A 20,797-nucleotide genomic window follows, 5' to 3' on the forward strand; every position below is an offset into this window, starting at 1 on the left:
TATTTTGCCTCAGGAGGGCCTTATGTACACAAAGATAGAAAGCAAGTCTGTAAATATTTGTTTTTGTTTGAGTAAAAATTTTTTTTCGGGGAATATTTGAACATATGCTAAATCAACATGGAAAAAAACTCTGCTCCTTAGTGATTATAATACGTATTCTGACTTTCGAATCTACACAGACCTATGTGAGTGGCATCCTCAGTGTGCACTGGCACCAAATGTGTGGAGGTGACCGGATTCACTGATTGTCTCGTATGTGTCTACTCATCCGGTCGGAGGCCATGGTTGTTGTTGCACGCCGGCTGGTCACGACGGCCTAACCACGACTCGAAAAGCTTTCTCTTCCCTCTCTTTTGTTCCCGAGCCAGCGTCATCGAATTACGAAAGTCGAAGGCATGCCCCATTTTCAAGCAGTGTTTGATGAGTTTTGTCTGAAAATGCGTGGTTTTTGTGATGCCCCCTTTGTGTTCATTAAAACTCATTGACCACTGTTGGTCAATTAAAACTATTGGCCAGTTTCGCCAATATAAATGGTGTCGCAGCCACCGCAAAGGAACTTGTGAACAACCAAGTTTTGATCATTCGCAGAAGTGCTGTCTTTGGGCTTAGAGAGCATGTTTACCAAGGTACAATGAGGCTTGAAAATTGTTTTAATTCCCAGTGAACGAAGTTCTATACCAACAGAGTCTAAAAAACCTTCAACGTAAAGTACAGAAACAATGAATTTTGGGTTTTCTCGCGGCACACTCCCTGATCTCTTTTGCATGTGTTTCTGGGTGTCGTTGATAAACCTGCTCCGTTAATGGCTTCGTTGCAATTCGCCAACCATATTTTCCATTTATATGACTGCAAGTGCTGATCAGGGATGTATGCGAACCCACATGCATGAGTGAAATAGGCAGGGAGCGACCAACAGGGCTCAAAGAGCACAAACGAGACATTGAAAAAGCCACCCATTCCACGCATTATAAGACAAAACTCGTAGAACACTGCTCGACGACGGGACATACCTTCGACTTCAGCAATGAGACAACGCTAGCTCGGGAACAGAAGTGGGGCAAGAGAAATCTTCTCGAGTCGTGATTCAATAGTGTGGCACGTTAGCACGCTATAACAACCGTGGCCGCATACTAAGTGACTTACGAGACAAGCAGCAAAACTGTGTAACCTCCACTCATTTGGTGCCATGGAATACTCAGGATGCCAGCTGCATATTTGGTGAAACGTCTATGTAGTTCATGCTATATCCTGCTGTGGTAAGTATGAGTCTACACTTTTAATCATGAACTGGCCTGTCTTTTGGAACACTTTTACATCTGCTCCTTAGTTATAACTCTGCTGCATACTGTGGTGTACCGAAAAACATGCTGATAATTTAATTTTGATGTTTTCGATGAAATCTTTTTATTTTGTTTTAGGTACATGTGCACGTGCCGGAAGAAAAAAATGAGCAGCAGAATTTCATCTTACTTTGCCACCAATGCAGCTGATGAAGAGTGACAGAAAGAAATACTACGCTGTGAGTGCCATCTGTATGGTAAGCACCATATTATGTGGCAATTTTAAACTACTAACAATTTTCTTTGTGCATCGTTTGTATTAATTAACTCAACTAACATTGCCACCCTAAAAATAACTAGGTAGACTGAATATGTTTGAGCTGAAGAACTAAAATAAGACCGTAAATAAGCTCGAAATGTTGAATTTTTCGCCATCATTAGTGAGTAAGGAGCCAATCATTCTCCTCAATAAAGCTTCACAAATTTCATCTCTGCACTATTTAAGTTTCTTCACTGCTGTGTTTATTCACTGCTGGATTGTTACATAGCTTTCTGTCAGTCTTGGCACAGCTCTCATAGGATGTTGCAGACAGATTTTGTCAGCCTATTCTCGGCATTTTTTAGAGAAGTGTTCCCATTTAATTATTCTGTTTGCTTGATAAGCTACTAGTATGGGTCTAATCACTTTCTCTTCATAATGCAGGCCCTCATTTCCAATCAATTGCCTCGCATCATGGCTTGCTCCACGGTCGTCACAGCCATCACTGTGCACATTCTGTTTGCCGAAATCATCGACAGTGTACCCTTCTTGGACGTACCCTGACCTGGCGAGCTTGTTCACTCAAGTCAAACCACATTGTCAAAGTCTTGAGCACAGACTGGCAACTTCAACATGCTGCTCAGTTTGCATATGTGAACTCCACTGGGCTTGTGAATTGTTGTGGCGGTATGCCTGTTAGTTGCTTCGCTGATGGTGATGCAGGTTCGTGTCTATTTGCCATTCTACTCTAAAATACTGCATTTCCTGTGCCTGCTGTTGTTCCTGTGCCCACAAGTATGATTGTATGTGTATCCTTAGTAGACATTTATGGTGTTATAATTTTGTGATAAATAGAGTGCTCGGTCATAATACTCGTTTTGAATACCTTCAAAAGTCAACTTTTTTTAACGGCTTCCGCAAACAAGTGAAAGTACTTTGCCACTTTTCCAAAGATGCGCATAACCACTCGCTAAAAAGTATCAACTTGGAAGCTGCATTTACTGCAAATCCAAAAAAGTTGAAAAGTTAAAATTAGTGGCTCACACAACACAATAGATGCATAAATGAAAAATACTAGAGTTATTCAGAGCAGTGCATAACAACCTAAAGGTAACTTGAGCTCGCGTCTAGATACAAATTAATAGAATCCGTACTGAATGAACAAGAATAACTGTGTCAAGGCAGTTTAATCATTCAATGAACAAAAGAACAATAACTTGGTAATGAACTGAACAGAAAATAGTTACATGCCTTGTGCATTCGTTTCGTGATCAATATTTCTCGCTTGATTGTGGCTTAGAGGTCACTGTTTTGCACGTATTACACTGAGAAGTTGCTCCACTGATCGCGTTTCGCATTTTCTGACCGGGTGTCGGCTACTTTAACTATCAAAGGCGTATTTTTTATGTAATTACTCGACCACATTTAATGAGCCGCTTTTCACTGAATGCGTGTCAGGCAGTAATCATGAAGTTTAGTTGCTTTCAAACTCATAATCTTCTTTTGATGTGGAACATGTTTTGATACATGGATATCAGTAGGTTTTTCTGTTTTGGTAAAAACAAGTTCTTGTTTTGAACCTTTTAGGCTACATCAAAACAAGTTGTACCTGAGTGGAATACGCCAGTTTTTCAATGCTGCTATATTGTCTCTGTAAATGAAATTATGACAAAGACAGTCAAGAGCAGTGGCAACCATCATTGTATACAATGCATGTATCACTATTGGAAAATTACCGACAAGGCAATGGCTATCATTGGTATTCGTGTCCTCCTATGTATTTAACACATAGCAGTTTCGCCAGTGTCTTCTTCCTTGCCTATTCACTTTCCCACTGATATTGTAAATACTATAGATAAAATCTTTTTTCGTCAAACTTTTGCTAAGATTTTATAAGCAAGTTGTGTTTTCATTTCGCACCTGTATTTGTTTTTTATGACCCAGCGATATAGTATAAAAAAACTTGCAACGTGCCTTGTTCATATTTACTACTGAATGCTTAAAATGTGTTTTGTAACACTCACATCCTTGTCTGCTCTGTGACAACGACAAATAAATAAGAAATAAGTATTCTTAATAAATAAATGTCTTCTTTTTCTCTTTCTTATGGCGTTCATGCACTTCAGCTTGTTCTTTCCTGCCTAAGCTGTGTGACTGCATGTCCTCATGATTGCTGCAATTCCGCACGTAAAAATACTGCGCCCTCAACACATATTCACTCATTGTAATCATTGCTTACAGTGAGCAAAACCGCGTTTTTCAATGCTCTAAAAATGCAGTATTTATATCACATGAGTTGGAAGCTTTGGGATTTGAAAAGTGTGTTTTTTGGCCTAACTGGCATGCACAAGTGTGTTTGGACAATTTTGTAGCTTGGACGTTCAACACCACTTCTTTATGCATGTACGAATGCATACATAAAGAGCTGTTAGGAAACAGTTTTTCTGCATGGACAAAATTAATGCAATTTTTCGCACCTTACCAGAGCTTTTTTCTTAGCCAGAAGCTTCAGGGTGGTTCCCGTAACAAGTCAACATGCCTTTAATAATAACGCACACACAGTAGTATATATTTTCTGCGCACGTCGCATGAAAGTCAACACGTCACACAGCAATGTTCACATCACGTTACTAGTATGCTGCCATCCCGTTGCTCGTATGTTGACATCACGTTGCTCGAATGTTGCCATTACGTAGCTGCTATGTTGCGAAAAGATTGCCGTGATGTTGAAAATGTGATCCTGGACGTTGCCGTATCGTCCTGAATGTTACAAGCTACGTTATCGTGTGATCAAAAAAGAGGACGTTAAGCGCGTTTAGGCGACGTTGCTGACTGACATCTGGGCGCTTTCATTCAACGTTGGGACAGCATTCTGCGTTACTTAGGGACTGCCACTGTCGTGCATCATCGACGAGTGTCCGCCAATAAACGCCTTAACGATTTGGTGGAGAGAGCTGAGAGTTCTGTGCCCTTCAAACATCTTCGGTTCGCATTCTATGCCTTTGGAGCCTCGGTCCCGTACCATGCCTTCTACCATGCACCAAACGCCGCTCAGCAAACGCTTCCTCCTATGCCGACGCCATGTCCCGGTGTCCCCCGCATCCACGACCCTCCTGTCTTTACCGGCGCGGATGGCACCGACGTCTAGGACTGGCTCGCCATGTATGAACGCGTCAGCATCCCCAATCATTGAGATGAGGCAGGTAAACTCGGCAACCTGTTTTTCTACCTTGCGGGTGTGGCCGGCATATAGTACAACAACCACACATCTGATTTCCCGACTTGGTCTGCTTTTAAAACCGCTGTCGTCGACGTGTTCGCCTGCCGTTCGTAAGCTGCAAGCCGAACAGCGTTTACGTGAAGGAGCACAGCAGACCGGCGAGTCCTTCAGAAGTTACATCGAGGACATCCTTCACTTGTGCAAGAAAGTCGACCTGAACATGGCTGACAAAATCACCCATGTTCTAAAAGGCATCGCCGACGATGCCTTCACCATGCTCCTGGCCAAGAACCCTCGCACTGTGTCAGAAGTCATTACATTATGCCAAAGTTATGACGAGCTGCCGTGGCAGCGTTTGATGACCCGTCGACCACCACCACGTGATGCTGATCTCTCGGCTTTGTGAGCAGTTCCTGACCGCGCAACCTTGCTCGCCGAAATCAAGTCATTCGTGCGTGAGGAAGTTGGCCGCCAGGTCTCTTTACCGGCTTTTGCTTCGCCGCAACACGTTCAACAGCCATCAAGTACACTTCTACCTCCACTTCGCCGAGCCATTCAGCAGGAAATCGCGAGGGTCGTTCCTGAATACCACCAGCCTCCTCCTGTGTCTGCACCACTAAGCTACGCCTAAGTTGTCGCCAGGCCGCCCCAACTGGTTTCTCTGGCTTGCCCCCTAAGTTACACCCAAACCATCGCGAGGCCCCAGGCCTTCGGAGAAACTGTGTGGCCTACTTACGCCGACATCACCCATGTGCCCCTAGTGACGCCCATCATGCCCTCATAACAGCAGCCGGCTCGCCCATCGCGTTCTGCGACATGGATGGGACCCGCAGACCGATGGCGCACTGCTGACAATCACCCCATATGCTTCGCTTGTGGTTGCGTCGGTCACGTAGCACGCTATTGCAATTGTGCGCAGCAACCGCAAGTCGCCTCCAACTTTCCTAACCAATCAAGCCACTCTTATGACCAACGACCACTTATGTCATCGTCGTCCCACCCCGCTCCGTCTACCCGCCGTTCACCATCTCCGCGACGTCACTCACTGTCGCCGATGTGGCCTCGTCCACTCGAGAGCGACAAGGAAAACTAGTTGTCGCAGACCACGAGGCAAGGGCTGCGATGCTGTCGAACTGCGGAAGCCCTCAGGAAAGCCCGTCGAACGTGAGAGACGTAGTTGTGGATGGCGTTCGTACATCGGCCCTTGTAGATACTGGAGCCGACGCATCCGTCATGGACGCAAAACTTAGCCGATAGCCGATTACTGCGCAAAGTGGCCACGCCACTTTCCGGGCTGTCCCTCCACACAGCCAGCGCCCAAAGCATTCACCCTACAGCGATGTGCACAGCCCGTCTTATGATTCAGGACGTGATGTATGCGGTTGAATTCATCATATTTCCTTCATGCTCTCAAGACATCATCCTAGGACGGGATTTTCTCTCCCGCCACGACGTCGTCATTCATCGCGCACCAGCAGAAATAGAAATCACACAATTCCCTTCTTTGACGCCGGCCGACAGTCCATCTGCTGCAAGCAAGTTACTCGGCAGAGACGACACCCATGTGCCTGCAAACTCGTCCGTGGCGGTGTCAGTCTACTGCGCAAGCCTTTCTGACACCACTGCACTCCTGTCACCATCTCATCGTGTTTCATCAGAAAAGGCTTGCTGGTTCCTTTCGTGACTGTGCAACTCACTCACGGCAGCACCATTATTTTTGTTGCGAACTCATCCCCGTACAGCATTACGTTGTTGCGAGAAGAATGTCTCGGCAGCGTGGAACCCATCGAAGACGCACAAGTTATGGATCAACCCGATGATTTGCACTGCTCAAGTTCCAGTACGTTTAGGGCTGTTTCGACATCTGCTTCATCATCCGATGATGTATTCGGTCTCTCCATTCCCACAACCTTACGCCGAGCCAGCGTTCCCAGCTTCTGGACCTATTGGAAGAATTCCGCTCTTCTTTCTAGGCCCCGCCGCGGTGGTCTAGTGGCTAAGGTACTCGGCTGCTGATCCGCACGTCGCGGGTTCAAATCCCGGCTGCGGCGGCTGCATTTCCGATGGAGGCGGAAATGTTGTAGGCCCGTGTGCTCAGATTTGGGTGCACGTTAAAGAACCCCAGGTGGTCAAAATTTCCGGAGCCCTCCACTACGGCGTCTCTCATAATCATATGGTGGTTTTGGGACGTTAAACCCCACATATCAATCAATCAAAGCTCTTCTTTCTATGTTTTATTTCTTTATACTTATACCTACAGCGCCCTCTGGGGGCATTGTTGTAGGGAGGTCTACAAATTCAAAGTACATTTAAATCAGCGAGGACAAATTGAATCGCACGGCACACAAAAATAAAAACAAATCAAAAATGCCTAAATCACCGCATACAATATCTTTGTGTGACCACATACTCCTTTAAAAGGGAAGGAAACGCTGTGGAAGGGGCGGTCACAATGTTTTTTGGAAGACTGTTCCATTCGTGAATAGTTTTAGAAAAAAAAAAGTATTTGCATACGTTGATGTTCGGCACATATATCACACAGTTTCAAAGAATGGTCCCGTCGTGTTGAGATGTATGTTGGTGGTCTGATGTATTTGTTTTTATTGATCCCAGTTTTGTCGTTTATTAGGTTGTACAAAAGACATAAGCTGATATATTTACGCCTTGAGGAGAGTAACGGCCAACCAAGTGAACTAACAATTTCGCCAGAACTTCTGGTGAAGTCGTAATCACCCATCACAAACCTGGCGGCACGTTTCTGAATGCGCTCCAATGCATCAATATTTAACTTTGTGGCCGGGTCCCAGGCAGTGCAAGCATTATCTAAAATCGGGCGTACATTTGACACGTAAAGAACTTGTTTAAAAACAGAGGGGGCGGTTCTGAAATTGCGCCGTAGGAAGTTCAGCACGCGACTGGCTTTAACTGATACCATGCGAACATGATCACTCCACGATAGTGTGCTGTTGATGACAACGCCAAGATACTTGTATTTATTTACCATAGATAATGGTATCCTTTCCATGAAGTAATTTGTGATAAATGGCTGCTTTTTCTTGGTAAACTTACCGACACAGCACTTTGACACGTTAAGCTGCCTTTTCCCCGTACTGCACCATGATATTACTGAGTCAAGGTCTTTCTGCAGTTGTTCGGAATCTTGAGGGCACTTAATTTCACGATATATGCAGCAGTCATCTGCGTAAAATCTCACTTGACTGTCCACGCATTTAGCAAGATCATTGATGTAAATTAAAAAGATAAGCGGCCCCAAGACGGAGCCTTGTGGCACTCCTGAAATGACGTCTACATGTGACGACGACGCGATATCGATGATTGTGCATTGTTTCCTGCATGAGAGATAAGCTTGTAGCCATGCCAGTGTGTTAGCAGATATATTGAGACACGGTATATTGAGACACGAGCGAGTGTGTAACAGTGTCAAAAACCTTGCTAAAGTCTAAAAATATGCAATCAATTTTGCTACCGGAATTTAACGTTGCGGTGGTGCCATGTGTAAATTCTACGAGTTGCGTATCGCAGGAAAACCCTTTCCGGAAACCGTGCTGTGTTGGACAGAAAAAGTTGTTGGTCTGAAAATGCTTTGCCAAGTTCGAGTATATAATATGCTCAAGTTTCTTACAAGACACACACGTTAATGAAATGAGCCGATAGTTGCAAGTGCTTGACTTGTCACCACTCCTAAAAATAGGAATTACATCTGCTTGTTTCCAGTGATCAGGTAATGCACCCTGCAATAAAGAATTTCTGAATACAGCTGTAAGAAATGGGCTAATTGAAAGGGCACAGTTCTTTAAAATGAAGTTTGAGATTTGATCTGGCCCTGATGCCGAGTTTGCACTAAGGTTTTTTAAAACAGATGCAACACCTTTTTCTGGAATTTCAAACTCCGCCATTTGCGATAACGTTATCGTGTTGCACATTGTAGTTTGAACCGCTGACGAAACCGAAAACAAAGACTGAAAGTACCGGTTAAAGCATTCAGCTTTACTTGTACTGTCCGACAAGTATTTAGTACCATCGTTTATATCAGGAACACCTCCAGAAACTTTTGTCTTTCTTTTAACGTATTTCCAGACGAGTTTCAGGTTAGTTTTCACCTTAATGCTCAGATCACTCAACTATGCTCTCTCTGCTTTCCTAAGGTCTTTGGTTATCTTCTTAACAAGTAGTTTCATCTGTTTGTATGTTTCAAGGTCTGATGTGTTACAATATTAGCAATAGAGACGATCTCTTCTGTTTATGAGCACTCGGACTTCCTTATTTAGCCATGGTTTATCATTTCGTTGTTTGGCTGATATGACTCGCGATGGTACAAAAGTTTGAGTTAGAAATAACAGTTTTGTTTTTAGCTCATTCCACAGCCTATTCACGTCAGAACACGAGCATAGTTCTTGAAGCTTAGGTATATAAGCGTCTAGTTTTGTTGAAATAGAAGCGTAGTCTCCTTTCTCATATAAGAACACTTTTCTGGGCCCCGAAGCTCGTTGTTGAGCTACAGCAAAGCACATTATAACAAGGACAACTTCGGGATCACTAATACCTGGTACTGTAACAACAGAGGAAGCAAGCGTTTGATCATTGCAAAAAACAGGTCTAATACGTTTGCACTAGTACTGCACACCCTCGTGGGGGCTGTCACAATCTGATATAACTGATGGGCATTCACGATTTCTTGAATAGTTCAATGTAGCAGTGACTCAGTGGGAATTATCGGTTTGAATGAGGACCATGCAACATCGAGTAGGTTAAAATCACCGGCAACCATTATGCATTTTGTATTTAGGGTTGACAAAATATTGCTTAAAGTAAATAAAGGCTCCGGTGCTGTATTACTAGGGGGCCAGTAGAAGGAACCAACAGCCACAGTTGAGCCACCACTCAGCATAACCTTACACTACACAGATTCACGCAGGTAACTAACACCATAAATACGAGCGCTACTGATACTGTTATGGATTATTAGGAATACACCACCTCCGTGCACCGTGCGGTACCTTTGGTATACTGCATAGGTCGACGGAAAGAATTCATGGTCTGCGATGGTGGTATCGAGCCAAGATTCCGTGCCAAAAACTATGTGTGGTTTAGTCATGTCTAATAACGAAAAAATTCTGTCTTTTTGTTTTTCAAACTGCGACAGTTAACTACGATGCACGTTAGTTCATTTTTTCTGAATTCTTTTGTCAGGAAAACGGCGTGTCGAGGTGATTGCTATCTACGACTTGGCGCAACTCTATCTTCAGCACTGTTATACAAGAATATTTGGTCATTCATTAATAACTCATTGAAACGAACCTTAAAATCCGCATTCTTTCCTTTAGTGTATTGTATCAATTTTTACCTCTCTAGCCTGACTTTGGGTGAATAGTCTTTACTGATTCCAAAGTTGCTTCCCTTTAGCTTGCCAGAAGACTTCAGCACACGTTCTTTTTCTTTAAAGGAAAGAAACTTTACTATGACGGGCCTTTTCCTCGCCGCCGAACATGCACAAAATACGCGTACAACCAGCCAAAGGAACCACCTATGATGCGCCCCTTGCCTGACCAGCCATGATATTGCGTAGGCATAGACATCTTTTGCTTTGGCTGGAAGTCCTACTTGTGCGTCTACAATGCGTTATTAAACATCCCGGAGGTCGCTTGTCTCAGTGACACAACTGCAAGGACCATCGTTGATGCGACTAGTGAAATTTTTGCGCGCTATGAAATACCTATAGAGGGGCTATCTGACAATGGTCCTCAATTTTCGAGCCATGAATTTGCTTTATTTGCGCGTACTTACGAATTTAGGCACATTGCCTTAAGTCCAGGGTTTCTGCGTTCTAATCGACTATCCGAAAAGAGGGTGAAGGTGGGGAAGAGTCTCCTGAAGAAAGCTACCGAAGCTAAACAGCATTTATAGTAGGCTTTTTGGGCCTACAGAACCTCTCCTTTGAAATGTGGACAAGCCCCCGAAGAGATGCCCCAGGGTCTTCGGCTACGGAGAAGGCTACCAGACTACCAGTTGTGGCCCTTCCCATCGAATCGTCAAGCATCGTCAGACTCGATCAGCCACACAGCCGCTCGCTCCACTCCGTGAAGGTGACGTGGTGCGCATCCAGAACAGCTCGTGGGCCACCAAATCCCAAGTTCTGAAGCAGTCACCATATCCTCAATCATACCATGTAATCACCCAGGAAGGGCGCTGCGTCCAGCGCAACCGCAAACACTTACTACCTAGTAGAGAAGCCTTGCAGCCCGACTTCGTTCCCAACGGGAGCAACACAGAACCAAGTAGTTCAACAGCTGAGCAGCATGTCAAGCAAATAGCGCCAAATAATGACTTAACTACCAAGGGCACATCGAGTGGCCCAACGCCCTCGCCCAGGAGGTCGCTGAGATAGCAAAGACCACCGCAATGACTACAATATGAACAAAACTTTCAACAAATTGCTTGAACTCTCTGTGGTCTTATGTGTACATACATTCTTCATCTGTTCTAAATATCAACTCAAGCAATCGCGTTTCCCTCATGTGTATATAATTGCAGTTTCTTTGTATTCCCCAGGAAAGAGAATGTAACACATCGCGCCGTACTCGTGCGCCACACATGATAAGCTTAAGGGGCGTGACACGATTGTTATAGATGTTATCGCTCATTAATATAAGGGGCGTTTCCCGTAGCGTGTTATAAATGTGACTCACCGAATAAAGTGAGCAGCACTAGCTGCCTGATTGACGAACTTCCTGCCACACTTATACCTGGTTCCATACACGGTCGACAAAACCTTCAATATTGCTGGACGACTGCATGTTCAGGTGAGCAGAGAGATTCATTTCATCGACTGCTGTGCCACCGTGCCTCTTTATTTCATCCATGTTTTGAAGTGTGGCCTTCAGACAGCTCAGGAGTTTGGAATTAAACTTATAGGCAGAAGCGAATTCCTGTCAATAAAATAACATTAGGAATGATCTCTATACTGCACATATACCTTGGTGTATACAATCACATACCTAAAATTATTTCTGGAGGCAAGCACGGCTTGGTAGTACAAAGACTCTGCGTGATCTAACATGCTCGTATGAGCATGTTAGATTGCGACTGTATAGTCGCATACTTTTCATTTTGTGATTTATGCTCTCAAGAAGCCATTTTTATTGTAGTTATATCCCGGCAAAGACCTCCGCTTGAAAGTGTCAAAACAAGCGTGCATCACAGCCTCTTGCTTTTTTGGAAGAAGCTTCAGCTGAAAGAATTAAGAAGCTATTATTAATTAATGTATAACAACCTAATGGGAGTGTAACTTTTCCTCTTAGACAGATGCGGTACTAAGCAAAGTCTTTTATTGCATTTTCCTTAGGGCATCCTGTAAGGTAAGCAGCTTCATTTTCTTTTTCTTCGACATATAAACTACCCATTTCAGTCGTTGTGCAGCTGTTCTTGCTAGTGGCCGCTTAGTCTTTTTTTTTCAGACAGAGCAGACAAGCCTTCTGAAGGTTTCTGCATTTTCCGCTGGCAGTGCAACGCCCAGATGACTCATCTGTAAAGTGCACCATAATAGGTGCACAAGTCCAACCAAAGCAGGGACAGGTATCTACAGACTTCTACAAAAGCGCTACTGACGTTCTTACGGGCCACATGCTTCAACGAAACGTTGTAAATAGTGCAGTGCGTGTGACTGACTTTATGTGTTATGTGACTGTTTGCGTGTATGTAACTGTATATGTTGTGTGTTTATCATTGTATATATCGCTGTCATCACCCGGCAACTGGAGTAGCCAGTCAGGTGAAAAATCAGGCAAACCTCTCCAGCTTCCAATTAAAATAATTCTCTCTCTCTCCTCGCACACCGCAGAGTTCTCGTCAAGCTGTTTGTCTGCTCTTAAAATAGCGCAAATCCATTTGTAGAGCAGCCCGCTGCACGTGGCCGCTCGAAAAAAGGAAACATTTTTTGCCGAAGATTTATAAGATCAAGTGTTGCAGCCAGGCACAAAGCACCAACGGTGAGTCATTTTGTTGTTGTTGACACCTTTGGACATTTCAGAGAGACTCTACGCAAACATTGATCGACGACATAGTTGTAAGACAGTGCAACTCCTAACGAAAAATTCCCGTGCGACTGAAGCAAACCCAGCGAAGGGCGCCACACCAGCTACACATTACCCGTGCCGATGGCATCGGCGCCCCTAGAGGCATTGGCGGGCAGAGTGGCCCCTCCTCGGCAAGCAAAAAGCGCCGCGCTCATCACACCTCCCCATTATAGCCACCCTAGTAGCAGTAGGTCGTCAAGTCGGCGGTGGTTTCTTGGCTTATTGCCAGCCAGTTTGCGCGCGTAATGGTTGAGTTTGTCACGAGTCCGGGCCAGCTATTTGTAAATAACAAGTTATTTATGAATAAAAATGCCTATGGTGCGCAAAGTGCTTGTCAGCAATGCGAAAATAATTTCACCCAGCAACCTCAAACATTGCATTTTTAACCCTTGGCTAAAGCTTGATTGATATGCGTCGTTTAACGCCCAAAACCACCATATGGGTATGAGAGACGCTGTAGTAGAGGACTTCGGAAATTTCGACCACCTGGGGTTCTTTAACGTGCACTAAAATCTGAGCACACGGGCCTACAACCTTTCCGCCTTCATCGGATAAGCAGCCACCGCAGCCAAGATTTCATCCCGCGACCTGTGGGTCAGCAGCCGAGTACCTTACCCACTAGACCACCGCGGTGGGGCCCTTGGCTAAAGATAGCTTGGACACCCGGCATATATAAGTATTATGAGGTATTGGTTAGGGTGACCCTCATTTAGCTCGAGAGCCCAGCAGCCAACAGCTACTGATCAATTAAGAATTATACTCATGCATGGAAAACGTGCAATGAACCCCAACGCTTTACAATGGTGATAGTGAACAAATGAATATAATGCCCACAATAAAGATGTTTTTCTTAGTCTATTTCTTTGTCGGTTTCATTGGTTGTCTCTAAATAAAGAACGATCCCGATATTTTTACTATCATGGCGAGCATTACATCCCGGTAGACTTGATTTTTTTTCAGGTAGTATGTGAGGTATATTGGGTCATGTGACACTACCTCGTGCGAAGATCGCATGCCTGTGTTTTGGCAAAGAGAGCACTCACCCCCTTGGCCACGAGAGGTCCTTGCCAACATTTCTGGGTAGTTGGCTCACGTATACCCTACACGCAAAAAATGGACGAGGAGATCGTCCCCTTTCATAAAGTATCGGATCTGTCATTTAGAGTTTGTGGGTCCGGATTCCATCAATCAAAATGGTTTTTTCCTGCAAGCTGATTCTTATCATTCAGGTCATGAGCACTATTCTACCGCTATTGTCAAAAATGGCATCCCCAGTGCGATGCCAGTACATTTTTTGGCTCTGGTACATGCTGGAGACATTGTTATACGCTGTTATTTACTGGTACTTCGCTGGGCGCACTGAAAAATAGCTGTGTCACACTGGTAGGGGGCGCACACTTAACCACTGTGATGCTGGTTCACACTGGGGTTAGCTGGAAGCGCTGTAATTTTCACTGGAACGCGCTGGTGAATACTGGACCACGCACTGTTTCTACCAGCGCAGCGTGCACATTTACGTAGCGTAGGCCGTGATGTGTTTCGACGTCGTTGAATATAAAATTCTTGATTTGATGGCACGGATAGATGCTACCTGAACAGATTCCGTGCACGCGTAAATTTTGTGGTGCAAATACTCACCGCGTCGAGAGCGGCTGTACCCAGTGCCCGGCCCAGCGAGCATTATGCCCGTCGTGCCGGCCGCGTCTGTGTGTGTGTTACCGGCGCTTCTTGCTTAGTATACACACAATTTTAAATTGTTATAATAACTGTGAAGTATAGCTTAGACATACATGAACCTATATCCACTATTTTGCCTTGTGTCAATGTCTGCAAAAGGAGCGCTGACGATCGATGCGTCGCGCTTTCAGCTACGCAGGCTGTCACCGAAAGCTGTCGGCCGCACTTAGTCGATACTTCTCTTTGATATGTAATAATACGCAATTTCCAGTTGATAATCTGGTACGCCTTCGTGAACCGACTCCCTGGCATACGTATTCAGCGCATTGCATTAGTATTTCTTTGGGCATTCTTTCAGTTGTTGGAATTCATGTAACTGCAAATCTGTAAACTGGCACGCCCTCTGCGCACTGCCAGCGGTGGCCGGCAAAATAGCTGTCGCTCGCAATCGCCACCCTGGAAATGCGTGTCTTGCAATGATTGACCTTATACTTACTTCATGTACAGTTAGAGTAACAGTTAGAAATGTTGCGAAGCTAAAATGCAGAAACTTCAAGCGTCGTAATTCAGCTGCGTCGATAGCGGCCTTACCCAGTGCCCCGTCCCAGCGAGCATTAAGCGCGAGACACACGTGCGATTTTCCGTGCGATGCGGCATGCCGCGTCGCATGGTGCGGCGTGCCGCATGCGACGTTTCGGGACACACGAGGGCAAAGGAACTATCAGCGGCAGGCTCCACCCCCATGCGGCGCCTCGGCATGCAGGGTCGAACGACTTGGTATCCTCGTAATGAGGTTCACAACAAACAACATTGCACAGCCACGCTTCGTTCTATAAAAATAATTATTAAATGGCATTCGTGAACGACAAGCATGTCGTAACCGCGACAACAGCTGATTATTCACGACTCCGACATGTAGGCCTAGCATAGCGGGCGCCGGCCGTCGCCTACACCGTTCACACGTGAGCTCGTCATCCAGCGCTTGTTTTTGACAACACTATCAAGAATTGCGCTCGTATAAATGCATTAGCATACATTATTACTTTATCGATGCCATCGATGTGAAGAGCAAAGGTGGAAGCGAAGCAAGCCAGCGCAGAGACGCTGGTAGCTGTGTTTACTTGCGAAATGACCTTGCATCGCTGCTCACAATCTCCGATCTCACTAGCGGTTTCAAAACGGGCGTTGTCTTGCAGAAAAGGCACACTTCGAGCATCACTTTATTCAATCCGTAATGATATCACGTCACCAGGAATATGTACTCGATGTTTGTCACGCCGCCGCAGTCGGCGATGTCAGCAAATCCACACTCGCACCGCTTCATCGACTTGCCTGGAGCCTTGAACCAGGGGTGATGGGAGCGGCGACAGGGAGAGGGTGCCACTAGCATCGCGACGCCACTCGCATGCTCGCGCTGTGATTGGCTGCTGCCATGCGCGGTGCGATGCTGCGACGAAAATATTGACCGGTTTGATGCTCGCCGCACCAGCTATGCGGTGGTGCGACGCGATGCTACGTCACGAAACGTCACCACTCCGGCAGTCGCATCGTCGCACCGCACGCCAAATCGCAGAGAAAATCGCACGTCTGTCTCGCGCTTCAGGCGTATTGGGCTGGCCGCATCGGTGTATATGCTACCGGTGCTTTTCGCTTGAAGTAGGCACAAATATAAAGCGTAGAAAAGACTTCAAAGTACAGTTCAGATATCCTTGAGCCTAAATCAACCATTTCTCTGCGTGTGCGGTGCCCGTGCAAGGAGCCAAGACGACCGATGTGTGTTGCTTTTAGCAACGAAAGCTGTCACTGAAAGCTCCCTTCCGAGCACAGTAGCCTGTACTTCTATGTCTCGTATGTTAGGACAGGCAATTTTAAGTTGGTAATTTGATACGCCTTAGTGAACTACCCCGCTGGCATACTTTTCAGCGGATTGCATTAATATTTTTTCGGTGGTTTCTTAGTTGCAGGTATTAATGTAACTGTAAATCTGTACACTGGCACACCGGATGTACGAAAAAAATAATATTTAATCGTGTGCGAGCATAAGTACCGACCAAGTCATTTTAAATCATCTGTATATGTTGACCAGTACCAAGTGCGAGAAGTGACTATCAAAGGACAAAAAATATTGGCAGCAACAGCCGACAATTTGCAGCTGCTCCTCTAGTCAATTTGAGATTTTTCAGAGTTATTATGTAGATTCTTCGAAAACAATTGTGCTCTTGCCAATATCTGCACGTCATTCGGTGCCTCGCAGCCATTCGGCACTGTCGAATGAAAAGGCGCTTGTTATTTGGAAATGAATATCATGTCAATCTTGGCTCTGCTAATTGTCAACATGGGGTGGAAGGGCATGTTCTTAGGATTAATAGCGATTTTACAACCAAACAAACATGTTTAGCCATGGCTTAGTGGATAGAGTACTCGGATTGGAATTCGAAGGTCACAAGTTTGAATCTTTCGTGGGTATTTCTTTTTCATTTTTTTGTTTTGAAAGTGAATGAGCAGTAGAATTCGCAGAACGCAATAATTTACGGATTTTGAATACCTTCTACCGAAAACGAGAAAAACGCAAGTGGACATGGAGGAGCCCTAATGGCGAAAATAAGAACGAAATAGACTTTATAATGAGTGCACACCCTGAAGTCGTGCAGGATGTGGAAGTGATTAGCAAGGTACGATGCAGTGACCATAGAATGGTACGGTCTCGAATTCGCCTAGACTTGAAAAAGGAACGACAGAAACTGATACGCAAGAAGCCAATCAATCAGCTAGCACTGAGAGGGAAAGTACAGGAATTCAGAGTGTCGCTGCAGAACAGGTACTCGGCTCTTAGTGAGGAAACCAACCTTAGCGTAGATACAATGAATGATAATCTGACGAATATCATTACGGAGTGTGCAGTGGAAGTTGGAGGCAGGGTATTTAGACAGGACACTGGCAAGCTTTCCCAGGAAACGAAGAACCTAATTAAGAAGCGTCAAATCATGAAAGTGTCAAGTACAACAGACAAAATAGAACTGGCAGAGCTTTCGAAGTTGAATAATAGACGTAAGGTATGCGAGGTAAGAAGGTATAACATGAAGAGAATTGAACACGCTCTGAAAAACGGAGGAAGTGTCAGAGCATTGAAGAGGAAACTTGGGATAGGCAAAAGTCGGATGTATGCCCTAAGGGACAAAGAAGGCAAAATAACTACCAATATGGATAGGATAGTTAAAATAGCGGAGGAGTTTTACAGAGATCTGTACAGTAGCCGAGACAACCACGACCTTAATACTATAAGAAGTAGCAGTAACCCAGATTACACCCCACCAGTAATGATAGAAGAAGTCAGAAAAGCTTTGGAAAGTATGCAAAGGGGCAAAGCTGCTGGGGAGGATCAGGTAACATCAGATCTGCTGAAAGATGGAGGACAGATTGTGTTAGAAAAACTAGCCACCCTGTTTACGTGGTGTCTCCTGACGGGAAGAGTACCAGAGTCTTGGAAGAACGCTAACATCATCTTAATACATAAGAAAGGAGATGACAAGGACTTGAAGAATTACAGGCCGATCAGCTTGCTCTTTGTAGTATACAAGCTATTTACAAAGGTAATTGCTAACAGAGTAAAGAAAACATTAGAATTCAATCAACCAAAGGAACAAGCAGGATTTCGAACAGGCTACTCAACAATTGACCACATTCATACTATCAATCAGGTAATAGAGAAATGCTCAGAGTATAACCAACCACTATACATAGCCTACATAGATTACGAGAAGGCGTTTGATTCAGTAGAAATATCAGCCGTCATGCAAACACTGCGGAATCAGGGCGTAGATGAAGTATATATAAACATTCTGGAAGAAATCTACCGGGGATTAACTGCTACCATAGTGCTTCATAAAGAAAGCAACAGAATACCAATCAAGAAGGGTGTAAGGCAGGGGGACACAATTTCCCCAATGCTTTACCGCGTGCTTACAGGAGGTTTTCAGAAGCCTAGAATGGGAACAGTTAGGGATAAGAGTCAATGGAGAATACCTTAGTAACCTGCGCTTCGCCGATGACATTGCATTGCTGAGTAACTCGGGGGACGAATTACAACTCATGATTACGGAGTTAGACAAGGAGAGCAGAAAGGTGGGTCTTAAAATTAATCTGCAGAAAACGAAAGTAATGTACAACAACCTCGACAAGGAGCAGCGTTTCGAGATAGGTAATAGTGCACTTGAAGTTGTAAAAGACTATGTCTACTTAGGGCAGGTAATAACCGCTGAACCGAACCACGAGATTGAAGTAACTAGAAGAATAAGAATGGGGTGGAGTGTATTTGGCAAGCACTCTCAAATTATGACAGGTAGATTGCCACTATCCCTCAAGAGGAAGGTATATAACAGCTGTATCTTGCCGGTACTTAGCTACGGAGCAGAAACCTGGAGACTTACAAAGAGGGTTCAGCTTAAATTGAGGACGACGCAACGAGCAATGGAAAGAAAAATGGTCGGTGTAACCTTAAGAGACAAGAAGAGAGCAGAGTGGATTAGGAAACAAACGGGGGTTAAGGATATCATAGCTGAAATCAAGAAGAAATGGACATGGGCAGGGCATGTAGCGCGTAGACAGCATAACCGCTAGTCATTAAGGGTTACTGACTGTATTCCCAGAGAAGGGAAGCGGGTTAGGGGGAGACAGAAGGTTAGGTGGGCAGATGAGATTAAGAAGTTTGCGGGTATAAATTGGCAGCAGCAAGCACAGGACCGGGTTAACTGGCGGAACATGGGAGAGGCCTTTGTCCTGCAGTGGACGTAGTCAGGCTGATGATGATGATGATGATGAACGAATAATTGCTTCTTTCAATTCGATATTTATTTATTTATGGCGAATGGGCATCCGCCGTTTTCACTCTGTGAAGCCATTTTGCGCAGAGTACCTAGTGCCTACGAATGCTGGGAGGCGCTGGTACTGGGACCCCAAGACCACCGTTCATGCTGGTACCAGCGCTGGACGGCGCTGGTACAAGCGCAATGCTGGGACCATAATCAGGCACGGTGCTGAACGCAGGTACTCAGTGAAATCGGTTTTCGCAACAGGGTTGTGTCCTAATTAAGAACGAACCCATTATTTTTACTATCATGGCGAGCATTTCGTCCCAGCAAACTTGATTTCTTTCAGGTAGTATGTGAGGTATAACGGGTCATGTGCCACCACATCGTGCGAAGATCACATGCCTGCGTTTTGGCAAAGAGAGCACTCACCCCCTTTGCTACGAGAGACCCTGGCTAACATTTCTTGGTATAAGGCACACGTGTACCCTACACGCACAAAGTGGACAAGGAGAGCGCTCCTTTCGTAATGTATCGGTTCTGTCATCAAAAGTTTGTGGGTCCAGATTCCACGAATCGAAGTGGTTTTTCTCTGCAAGCTAATTCTTATCAATTGAGGTCATAACCATTAAACTACCGTTAAAGAAAGAAATAATGGCTCCGTGTATATATTGGTGAGTCTTACTGGCCGTTTCCAAGAAGTACAATTTGGCTGCGGGAGGCAACTCACCAGAAGCTGCTGCTGTTTGTAGTCATCCATATTACAGTTTTTTGCATGGCCTCCTTCCATGGCTGGAGGAAGCTGTTTTCGATATCCGGATAGGTGTGGTAGAATCTCTCCATCTCCTTGGGCGTAGCGAAGTACTTTGGGTACCCGACGTGGATCTGCATGTAGTACAGTTTGGTGATGGCCATCTTCCTGGTCGAGCTATCCAGCCACGTGGCGGATTCGATTTCACTCATGATAGTCTTACGGACGTAGTTAGCCATTTCGGTGGCCTTCACAAGTGTGCCAGGCGACACCTCCTTAAATAGGTACCACGAGAGAAGTGGCACCTCCATGGCTCGCGCAACAGCCTTCATGCACATCTGGTTCAAAGACTCTGCCTCGTAGTACGTAGCTACGTTAGAGTACGTGAGTGGTAGCAGTGACCGAAGAAGCTCCCAGGCGACGAGTAGGCTGAGCTGCTCATTGTGCAGCACTTGGCAAACTTCGGCGAAGCGCATTCCATCTGGATTTTGTACCTGCATGATGACAGTGAACGAACGAAACCTTGATTGCAACGAACTGGTCATTAGGCTCACATTCGTGATGAAAAACAAAGACAAAACAATGTAACGAAAGCAGCACAAGAAGAAAAGGCAACCCGCACTACCCTTTCAAGTGACTCTTCGTGTGAGAAAATTTTCACTAAAACAAGAACTGAAATAAATCAAGACAGCCTGTGAAATGATAAAAGTGG

The 20,797-nt window shown here is 45.1% G+C and overlaps 1 protein-coding gene across 1 annotated transcript in view; it reads right to left on the reverse strand.

Moving 5' to 3' along the window:
- Nucleotides 1–20,568, reverse strand: part of LOC142764735 (endothelin-converting enzyme homolog) — a 243,876-nt gene extending 223,308 nt beyond the window's left edge. The window contains exon 1 of the mRNA XM_075865264.1: nt 20,065–20,568. Within this exon, the coding sequence (XP_075721379.1) occupies nt 20,065–20,561 (497 nt within the window). The 5' untranslated portion in view covers nt 20,562–20,568. The remainder of the gene's footprint in view (nt 1–20,064) is intronic.
- Nucleotides 20,569–20,797: the final 229 nt, after the last annotated feature.

This window comes from Rhipicephalus microplus, chromosome 6 (assembly GCF_043290135.1).
Source record: "Rhipicephalus microplus isolate Deutch F79 chromosome 6, USDA_Rmic, whole genome shotgun sequence".
In the NCBI taxonomy this organism is placed as follows: Eukaryota; Metazoa; Arthropoda; class Arachnida; order Ixodida; family Ixodidae; genus Rhipicephalus; species Rhipicephalus microplus.